Source organism: Athene cunicularia (genome assembly GCF_003259725.1).
Source record: "Athene cunicularia isolate RWA chromosome 11 unlocalized genomic scaffold, athCun1 chr11_part1, whole genome shotgun sequence".
NCBI lineage: Eukaryota > Metazoa > Chordata > Aves > Strigiformes > Strigidae > Athene > Athene cunicularia.
Window position 1 is genome coordinate 18,726,536 of NW_020799113.1, and position 10,956 is coordinate 18,737,491.

The 10,956-nt window shown below is 48.7% G+C and overlaps 1 protein-coding gene across 1 annotated transcript in view; it reads right to left on the minus strand.

The window, feature by feature from the left end:
* The window catches only part of HYDIN (HYDIN, axonemal central pair apparatus protein), a 140,540-nt gene extending 130,297 nt beyond the window's left edge, over window positions 1-10,243 (minus strand). Inside the window, 4 exon segments of the mRNA XM_026856977.1 lie at window positions 130-141; window positions 2,825-2,947; window positions 5,284-5,409; window positions 9,995-10,243. Of these exon segments, the coding sequence (XP_026712778.1) occupies window positions 130-141; window positions 2,825-2,947; window positions 5,284-5,409; window positions 9,995-10,036 (303 nt within the window). The 5' untranslated portion in view covers window positions 10,037-10,243.
* Window positions 10,244-10,956: the final 713 nt, after the last annotated feature.

The following is a 10,956-nucleotide window of genomic DNA, read 5'->3' on the forward strand; positions in this document are numbered from 1 at the left end:
TACTGGGAATAAAAGCAAACCTGAAGAGCAAAAGGAGGAACATAGGAAGACAAAAGAAACAAGAAACAAGGAGACAGCTAAAGAAATTTAAAGGGGGCTGTAAAGAACCAAGGGAGAAGCCCAATACACTACCAGGAAAGGCTGATAGATGAGAGCAGACAATTTGCCAAAATGATGGAAAGCCAGACGACCCCCCAGGCTGTGTCTATCAATTATGGTCTTCAAAGGCATTTTCTGCCTCGAGATACATGACCAGCACTGACTCACAGTGTGGTTTCATTATTAAAAGCCACTTTCAGCTCTCCAGAGGTTCTTGCTGCCTGGTGCCTGCAGCCAGGCAGCTGCCAATGCAGGCAAGACACATTTCTGGGTATTCTTCCCCACACCCCGGGGTCCAGGCAGGCACCCTGCTGCAAGTTTCTGCCCTCTGGGATACCACAGGCACAGAGATGGCACACTGATATCAACCCCTGAGCACCAAATCTCACCTCAGAAAGTCTAAAATGGGCAGTTTGGACTGACAGGCAGCTTCACTGATAAGCAACAAACCCACGAGGCTTGGGAAAAATGGAGGTTCATTCTTCACCACCCACTCGAGCCTGATAACCCACGGCCAAGGCAGTCCTGAAGCAGTGCCCTGGGACAGTGAGTTCCAGGAGCCAATTTCACACTGCAGACAAACATTTTGGTCACCAAGTCCCTTGGGAGATAAGCACATGTGGCTAAGACCTTCAGCAAAAGCCACCCAGAACATCAGTGAGGGTGGTGAGGAGCAGCCTGAAGACAAAAAACACACAGGTAAGAGCAGTAACTATACAGCAAAGCACTTCTGTATTTGAATGATTACAGAGCCTCTGTTTGGAATATACTTTGCTGTCAGCTGGATTTTTATGGAGCAGATAACCTCAAGTTACCATGGAATATAGGTCAGTCTGATTCAGAGCAATCTGCAAAACGGGTCAGGAAACTTTGAGACAGAGTACAGTGTTGCTGGACATCACCAAAAGCCAACAGAATTAGAATATAACTACCTCTCTTGGGATTATCACCTCTATCTTTGGGGATTTTCCTTAGAGCTCAGCTTACTTTCACACCAAGAGCTGTCCGATGGTTGAGGTCTTACTAGCTTCAAAACAAATTCATTTTGGAAAAGATCAACAGCTCACACATTGCCTCCCCTTTACATGGCATACAAATCCCAAGGTGCAGCTGTACAAGTTTATTATTTTTCAGTGGGAATGGCAGAAATGTTGATGCAGATGTTCTTTTCCACTTGAGGAAGCATGAATAGAGCAAATTAACTGTTTGCCTGTTGGCTGGTACTTGGCAATGACAAATATTTTGAAGTGCTGCCTGGATAATGGAGCAGCTGAAGCCAAAAGACTTAATGGGAAAAAAGAAGAGCTGTAGGAAAAAAAGAGAAACTGAGGCACATTTTAATCAGGAAAGAGGATACCTACAGCAAAGAGTGCCCAGAATGAGCATGGACCCCAGGAATGGTATCTCTTTGACAGGGGCACCCACACTGCTCCTTCCAATATTCCCAAGCTAAATGCCAGGTCAGGAATGGCACAGGACTCTCCAGGAATAACTGAGGGATCACACCTGAAACTTTCTTTGCCAAAGGGTCTTCCATTTTCAACCATGTCCCTGTCAAAACCTGTTATCTCAGAATATACTCTGACTTCTCTTGCTGTTCTTCCACCTGCAACATGCCCTGACAGCTTTTTGTCCACTTGTTTGTTTTCCAACAGGTAGATTTGGAGGGGGGTTAATTCACATGCTCTCATGTACACTTCCATCTGCCCATCCTGCTCTCCTCTTGCGTACACATCTTACTCTTCACTACAGAACAGTATCTTTAATTACACCTTTCTTTTTCTTAACTTACTCTGCATGCAGCACACTTACTCTTACGTGATGAGAGAAACCCTTGTGTGTACAATATTCTCTCCCAGAGCACCTTCTCAGATCCTTTCCTCCCTCCTGTCTTTTCCCACCAGCTTGCTTTTGGCACATACCTCATTCAAGCAAAAGTTTCCCCTGCTGAAATTTAAAAGATCTCAATTTTCCTCTTTACAGTGCAACAACATTGCTGACATTTTTCAACTTCTCCCTTCTCAACTTTCCTGGGAAATCTCAGTATGATCTCAATATGAAGGTGGAGACCTTCAAGGGCACATTACTCTGGATGTGCTGTAGTTCTCCAAAGGGAAAGCAGAGAGCCACACTGTCTTAGAAAAATCTGAGCAGAACTGCATTAAGCTTAGCAGGAGCCTAAAGTGGCACCTAAGGCCTCCCACTGCTCCTGCTAAATCAGTCCATTCCCCTGCTGCTTCAAAACACCTTTTCTGGAGTGCTAATGCCACTAACCATAATTTCCTCCAGCATAAAGCCGAGAAGGCTCAACCCCTGGGCTTTGACAGTGAGCTGCACAGAGGCAGCTAAGCAGGCTGTGAGAGGCAGAGGTGCCCTGCCAGAAACGAGATTAACCAGGGAGCCACCAGCACATGATGCAGACTTGTGGTAAAGCAGGAGAGAAGGTAAGAACTGTACAACCCTCAACGTTCCCTCAATCCAGGGCTTTCAAGGGGAAGGACTCTGACTAGAAAAGCTCCTTTGCGTTAGATACCACCAATGCGTGGCCAGAATCAGGGGGAGAATCCCCAGCATGGCAAGATTTCCACCATCCTGCAAAATAAAGATGGTGAGACGTTTTATTCTGGATGTGCTGTGCTGCAGCAGATAACTTGCTATGCTGTAGCCACATGAATTACACTGCTCTCCTCTTCCCTCACAGTGTTAAACCTCCGCATGGCAGCACTTACCTGTCAGTGTTCCTCAGAATCAGTGGCACTTCGTAGACCTTGAAGAGGACGTAGTTCTGAAATACCACCTCTGAAGGAAAAGACTGAAACAAGGTCTGTTCCAGGTCAACTGCTGAGAACTGGAGAGGCAGGACAGCGTGTTGAGAAGAGGGTCAGCTGCTGGGAGAAAGATTCATGAATGAGAATCCTACACCGATCTCCAGTGGAGTACAGTCTCTTGGTGAGTGTGTCCGCACAGATCACACCAGGGAAACAGACCCCACCAGTGTTCTGAGCTGATCAAAAGTTTCTGGACTGTTATGGATTAATCATAATTTAAAGTGAAATCACCACCTTCGAATTTGTTTTAGTGGCCAGTAAAATGTATTAGCAAGCGAAAGTGAGCGAAACAGCGCCGGGCGTGCCGGGCAGTCCCTGCTCCACCCAGACACACACCTTACATCCCGAAACGGAGTCCTTTCAAAGTGCAGCCCGCATGAATATTCATGAGGGTGGGGGTGCTCCCTGAGGGGTTTGCAAGTCGGCAACAACTTTTCGCGGGCTTTTCTTTCCCAGGGAAGGTTCGCGGCTTTCCACCGTGGGGGAGGAGGGGACGGCTCAGCACAGGTGTGCGGGTATCCATGGGCCAGACAGGGCTGGACATAACACTATCTGGCCTGAAGACGGCGGCCATTTTAACTCCCTTTTAACAACTGAATTTAACCATAAAAAACTATATACGTAATGCCTTATCTCTTTTTAAACCTTAGGTTACATGCAAAGTGCAAAAACATTTAGAACCATAACACTGTCTGACCACAACCAAGTTCAGTTACAATACAATCTGATGTTAACACAGTTTCTTTTTATATTTAATTTACGGAATAATATATTTAACCATAACTTGAGATTTGAATAACAAATATCATAGAGGTTTTATTACATGGACCACACTGAGCTGGCTTGAGCTAAGAAGCTCTTTTGGTAGGTGTTCCTCCAGGTTTCCTTCTCCAGGATGCAAGGCAGCCTTACCGCCAGCACAGCCCTGTGCTAATGGTCACACGGGTCAGAGCATTTCCTGGAAGAGCCACGAGCACATATGGAGCAAGTGAAACCCAAGAATTTACACGAGACTCCATGGGAAAGAATTTTGGGATGATCTTTACTTTGAGACAGAGAGACAGAGTCCCCCACATCCCTAAATATCTTTTTTTGAGCCTAGAAACCAGTTAGAAGACAACACTATCCGAAGAGAGGTAAGGCTAAAAAGAAAGTAACACAGTAGTTGGGAAAAGACAAAGGAGGTGAATGCCAGATAGTGATAAGGTTTAGCTCTTTTCTCAGCATTACTGGGCAAACCAAATGAGACTGAACTTGGTATCTCTGTTTTCCACTGGCTTTAAACAGATGCTTTATTGTATTCCATAATTGCCATTTCATTTAATACCACTGCAGAAGCATGTCTGAAAATGTACACAAACAGCAAATGTTCACAGAGCAGAGGCAATATTTTAAGAAAATTCCTCCCTGCTTCGTCTCCCCTCTCCCAGCTGCACTGTTCCCACTGAAAAGGCACCAGCAGGCCTCCTGCCTCTCCACAGAAGCCACACTCACTCACACAGAAGCCACACTCACACAGAAGCCACACTCACACAGCAGCTCATGCCTGCAGCACACTGCTAGTTATATGTGCGCTCATCTGATGCGTTCCCAACCTCCCGTGCTGTCTAGGGCAATCTTTAACCAATTTGTTACAGGTCTCTTGCTGGCAATTTTCCGCTCAACAGCCTACCTTAGCAATCTACCTGTTTGGACTGTGTGCTCTAAGTGAGCAGTCCTCTAAGAAAAGCAGCTTTAAACATACATCTAACACTGATCCAGATAAAGCACAGGCACTCCTCTCTGCCCCGGGTGATTCCCCTGTATATCTGGCAGCCTGCAAAATAACACCCTGTAAGGGTCTCACACACTGTTCCAACCCAAAACATTAATGCACTTAGTTTTGTTAAATCTTAAGTAATTACTATAGGCCCTCAGCCTTCAAAGGCCAATGCTGCCACCATTGAGGGAGTCCTATGATCCCAAGCATTTGACAGTGGCTACACCAAAGCATGAGGTGGCTATTTCACCAGGAGGATGGAAAATGGCAAGCTCAGGCCCCTGCTGCCTGCCCCAGCCTTCCCCCAGTATTGTGCTTTAGCAGCGGTAGCTACACTCCAGCAAAACCCACCAGCTTCAGCAGAGGTTATTTATATTGACTTAGCACAGATCAGGACTTCCAACCTCTCATCGGGGAAAAACGTTCCACCTTTCCCCAGCAGAAGGCAGAAGGAACTCCACCACCACCAGCAGTTTAAAAAGACAACAGAACCCAGTCACTGAGGTATTCAGATGATACGGAGGCACACCTGTCACAAGCACACACCCTCTTCAAATGTCACATCAAACAGCAAGGAAAAGAGCAGGGAAAGGCTACCTTGTGATGGGAGGTTTCACTCTCGTCTAAAAACTGAGTAATCTGGGGCTGCCTCTTCTCCCAGGTGCTGGCCAGGCTCTGCTTGGTGCTAAGAGACATCTCCTTCAGGAAGGCAGAGGGAGTCAGCTGAAATGCAAAACGCCAGCAAGAGCTACAGAAATGCCTTTGTGCAGAAAGGCTTTTCTTGTTTAAGTGCCACTGATGAATAATTTGTGATCACAGCCACTAGGATAGTCCTGGAAGTCCTGGAAGTTACCTGCTGAAATATTTAACACCAGTAAATTAATGATACAGAGCAGAATGCACACGCTCTAAGCAACTAGCTCTGTCCCATTAGCTTCTCCTTCAGGATGTGATGTGACATGTTTGGGCATTTCTGCTCTTCAGATATTTGTTCCCTCTAGTTTTGCTGGATTGAGCCAGAGACCTCTGAAGAGAGCGGGGAGGAGTTACCAGAAATCCCCTAACACCACCCTTGCACAGTGCTCACAACCAACATGCAGGTGGAGATGGCACTGCTGGGTGAGTCAGAGGAAAGCAGAAGAGCAGTGTTGTGCCAAGAATGAGGTGGTTAGTTATTTCTTTTCCATTAGCACATGTTTTCTCTCTGTTCTGGCCTCACAGACCCCTCCACAGGAGGATACAGAGATGTCTCCTTGACAGAGCCTCAGCACTGGGTCACCTCCAGTGGGAGCTCCCAGCCAGGAAAGGGGACAGTTGTGGGTATCAAGGAGGAATCACCCTGAACCCATGGGTGTTTGCAGGGCTGCATCTGTGTTCCACAGAGGATACGAGATACAGTAAAATAACTCTTTCAGAAGCTATTCTATCTGCGACCAACCATGTTCTGTCAAGCCTTCGGGGTGAGTTTGAACAGCCCACCTCATGCCCAGCCACCCAGAGGTATAGTCAGGGCAGCACTGGCACCTATGCCTATGTGACAGAAGATGTTACTGCCACCACAGCAAAGAGGATGGAGGGAAGCACATGTTTGTGCTTCAGCTACTCCAGTGCAACACCTGCCCGGTGCATTTCTTTAACTTGGCTCCACCGGCACATTCAGGTAAGACCCTGGACTTTCCCTGGGGCAGCACACAGTCCATCCCCCACTGCACCACAATAGGGAGGTTCAGACCTTGCTGAGCTTTGCTCAAATCCTTCACCTTCATTCCAAGGCCAGAGGTGCTTCTGCAACTAGGAAAATAGGATGGCTTGGCTGGCTGGCCAGACCACAGTAGAAAACTGAAATTGCATGAGATGACAAACAAGAGCCCTTCCAAAGCAGGTATCTGGAGACTAATTCCTGCTTCATAGTCAGCCGTCACTGGTATTTCACTGAGAACTGTCCAGGACACTTCCAACCCCGAGCCTTGGACAAATGCCATGGGACTGCAAAGTGGGAAATAATTACCTGAAAAGAACATGTCATCTATTCATCTTCCCCACATTTCCTCTCAAACAGAAAAGCTTCTGCCTAAATAACCAGCCCTAAGAAGACCTGTAGTCATTAATGCAGCTCACCCGGGCAGCAGTGCATTGTGTCCCTGGGTCACAGCAGCCTTTGGGCAGGGCTCACCCTGTGCCACAGGAAAGGGCCACAGGGGAATGCCTGATTCTCAGTGTACAGTCTTTCCTAAGGGCTGAGCAACAAAATACAAGTGCATGCAACAAAAAAGTCACCCCTGGTATGCAGCAGGAGGGCAACTACATCAGCACACATGGCAACATGGTTCATCCCTATGGAAATTCCGAATTACAGCACTGAAGAGGTCACCACTTGCTGAGAGCACCCCAGGACAGTCTGCAGGTGCTAACTTCAGCCACCCAGGCTGGAGCAGCCCAGCACCCGCGAGGCCCCAGCTCTGTCCCTGCCTCAGACAGGCTCCTCAGCCTCCCTGCAGTGCCCATCACTCAAGGCAGAGCCTGCGTAACCCCCCTGCAAAACCTTCTCCCAGCCTGGTGGGAGGCAAAGCCCTTTGGCCAGGGCCTGAAACACCCAGGCAAAACCCTCCCCGGCAGCAGGGAAGAGCTGACGTAGCCCTGTGAACATGGAGCTCCAGAGACCCTGCTGATCAAGCAGAAGGGCACTGGTGCTCCCTGCAAAAAGCAGCTTTACTGGATTCTCTCCGCTTTTGCACGCAAAGCCCTTGGGGGCCTTCAGTGTTTTGCAAACACACACACGTTCTGCCAAAGCTGCTTAATTTCTATTTCTATTTCTATAGACTATTACTTTTTCTAGCTAACAGGGACTTCGAGGGACAGGGATATACTGCATCCCCAGACAACCCTGTGGGGAGGTTGCAGGTGGACTCTACCAGCCAGACTGCTGGCAGCTGAGCAGAGGGAGGCCACAGCCAGCCTGTGCTGTAGCTCCTTCACCATAACCAAGGCTCTCCATGGCTACAGACAACAGGCAGCCCCACCAAGCTGCCAGTTTGGAACAGCTATGGACCTGAAATTAAAATCAGTATGGGTGTACCTACTTTGGAAGCTGACACACATGGTTCAGGGTGACCTGCAGGATGGAGAAGACTGCAGCCACCACTTTCTGACCCAGTCCTGCACCTCACCATGCTTGGGGATGGAAAAGTCCTAAGACAGACCCCTCCTCTCACAGAGCTCCCTGCCCAGGTACACAGGTGCAGCTGAAACAGGGAACCGGACCAAGTCTCTTCCAGGCTTCTTCCTGAGGACAGGGCTTATTGGTTCAAAGGCACCTTGTAAGCCAGCCACAAAATGAAGCAACAGCCATCTCCCCCAGGGGAGACCCACACTTTCAAAAAGAGAGCCCAGAAGCTGAATTTCACATCACCACAGATGCTCAGGACCATGGACTCAGAGGAGGCACAGGGAATTATATGGCTGCCCCCTCTCCATTCCTGGGGTTGTACATACCCATCTCTGCTCCCTCAGGGACCCACAAGCCCCTCTTCCTTTTCCAACATTCTCTCTGCCTCATGAGCTCACCTCTGTTTTCCTGCACAATATCCAACTGTCACCATTAGATTCAGCTTGGAGCCATCATTCCCAATTCACACTTGGCTCTCAGTGGGCCGCCTGTGTTTCTGACTCCAATAGGACATATGTCAAGCAGCACAGAGTGCATCTAGACCCCAGGAGTGGAGAGGGGATTACACTGGCCCACAGCCCAGCACAGAAGCAAGCCAGCCACCTCAGCACTTCAGACAAGCCATCCTTCTCCATCCTAGCAAGGTCTGACCAAACCAGGCTGCTGGCCCTGCTCTCTTCAGAGGCACAGGGAACTGTTGATTCATGGAGGGAGCTGCTCTACAGGGCTGAAAATCCTTCCCCCATCCCCCGGGAAACACTGTTTACACAGCTCTTGTCCTTCTGCAGAAACAAATGAGCATACAGCCAAGAGCAACAGGCAGGCATGTGGCATTAACCTCTCTCTTGCTGCAGTGCCTGAAGGGCACAGAGCAACATCAGCCTGCGTCCCCCGACTGCCCTGCTGCAGGCTCCAAGACAAAGCCCCAGCACAGGCACTGCCCAGCTTCTGAACACCAGGACCAGAGCCCTGGGGGGTGACACAGGCACATCAGAAACATCTGTCCTGGCATCAGTGCTACACTCACCAGATCGAACCTGTTATGGATTAATCATAATTTAAAGTGAAATCACCACCTTCAAATTTGTTTTAGTGGCCAATAAAATGTATTAGTGAGCGAAACAGCGCCGGGCGTGCCGGGCAGTCCCTGCTCCACCCAGACACACACCTTACATCCCGAAACGGAGTCCTTTCAAAGTGCAGCCCGCATGAATATTCATGAGGGTGGGGGTGCTCCCTGAGGGGTTTGCAAGTCGGCAACAACTTTTCGCGGGCTTTTCTTTCCCAGGGAAGGTTCGCGGCTTTCCACCGTGGGGGAGGAGGGGACGGCTCAGCACAGGTGTGCGGGTATCCATGGGCCAGACAGGGCTGGACATAACACCGTTTGGCCTGAGGACGGCGGCCATTTTAACTCCCTTTTAACAACTGAATTTAACCATAAAAAACTATATACGTAATGCCTTATCTCTTTTTAAACCTTAGGTTACATGCAAAGTGCAAAAACATTTAGAACCGTACACTGTCTGACCACAACCAAGTTCAGTTACAATACAATCTGATGTTAACACAGTTTCTTTTTATATTTAATTTACTGAATAATATATTTAATCATAACCCCATAACCCCATCCTGGGGCTGACACTACCTTAATCCCAACTGTCTTGGCCTTGTGTTTCTTCTGGCAGCTAAAAACCACCTAAGTCCCCATGATATTGAGGGCAGAAACATGCTGCAGTACCGGCACACTGTAGGAGCAGGGCTTAGTGGCCTTTCACAGTCACAGAGGCAGAGCAGGGCTCATCAGTCTCTCCTCCTCCACACCCAGCTCTTCTCAGCTGGCAGGGTCCTGCCAGGGCATTCTCCATCCCACCCAGTGCCAGGGGACACCAACAGGCTGCAGAGCACCAGGCCTTCCTCTCCTCCACCCAAGAAGGATACAGAACCTCCTGTGGAGCCTAAGCACATGGCAGCTCTACTGCTTGGCATCACGTGCATTTAAAACCATGGCAATATCTGAGGACCCACAGCCCAGCAAGATGGTCAGCCCAAAGGACCACACTAAATGCCACAAGCAGCCCTTCCCTCCATCTTCTCCAGGCCAAGAAAAAAAAAAAAAACAAACAAAAAACTCATGTGCTTTACCTGGTTCACAACAGCCTGGTTGGAATTTACAGCTTGGGGCATTACTTGGCAGCTCCATTTGCAATAGGACGGGTCTCCCTGGCTCCTGGCTTCACAGCAAGTCGGTCATCCAAAGCCCCAGCTAGTCCAATACCTCTCCTGCAGGGCACTGTCAAACACCAACATCTGGTTCTGTGATTTGAAGCAAAGGAGAGGAAGATGAGAAAAACCAACAGCTGTAAGTGGGACACAGGGAAGGAACAAACCCAGCCCATGACATGCACTTCAGCCTCAGCCCAGAGGAGCCCCAGGCACAGTCACAGCAGCCACAATGCACCACAGCTGTTCAGAAGCAGTGCTGGGAAAGTAGCTTGCTTTATTTATCCTTTGTGAAGCACTGAAGGGTCAAGCTGGTCTCCTTGCCACTGCCAGGCCAGTGCCAAGAGGTGTTCGAGCAGCCTGCAGGCACCAGCTCTGCTGGGCAAGGAACTTACAATGTGAACAGGCATCAAGAAAAAAAGAAAAGCGGAATGTGGCTTTACCTGCTCTGGGCAGCTGCCTTCACAGGCCAAAGACAACCATGCAACAGCCACAATTACTGAGCCTCAACTCAAGCAAAATCCCAAAGCCATTGCTGATTTGCTTAAGAAGGGACTACTGGACAAGTCAAATATTTGACTGCATTTGTATTCAAAAGTTTTTTTGCCAAAAAGACTGGGAGTTTTGTTGAAGAACAGCCATGCAGGGACCGTCCTGGGCTGGAACCTAAGCCAGGGCTTTATGATTTTTAAACAGGGAATCTAGCACACCCTTTAAAAGAGCCTCTGCTCTCTGCCATGGAGGTACTGTCAGACTCTACAGCTTTTACGTGATTGAGGTCTCCATGCTGACTCCCAGCACATCACATTTTGGCTGTGGGAGCAGAGGGGCAGGTTTTCATTTTCCACATAGAGATTGTTCAAGCTGAACTGCTAAAAAAGCTC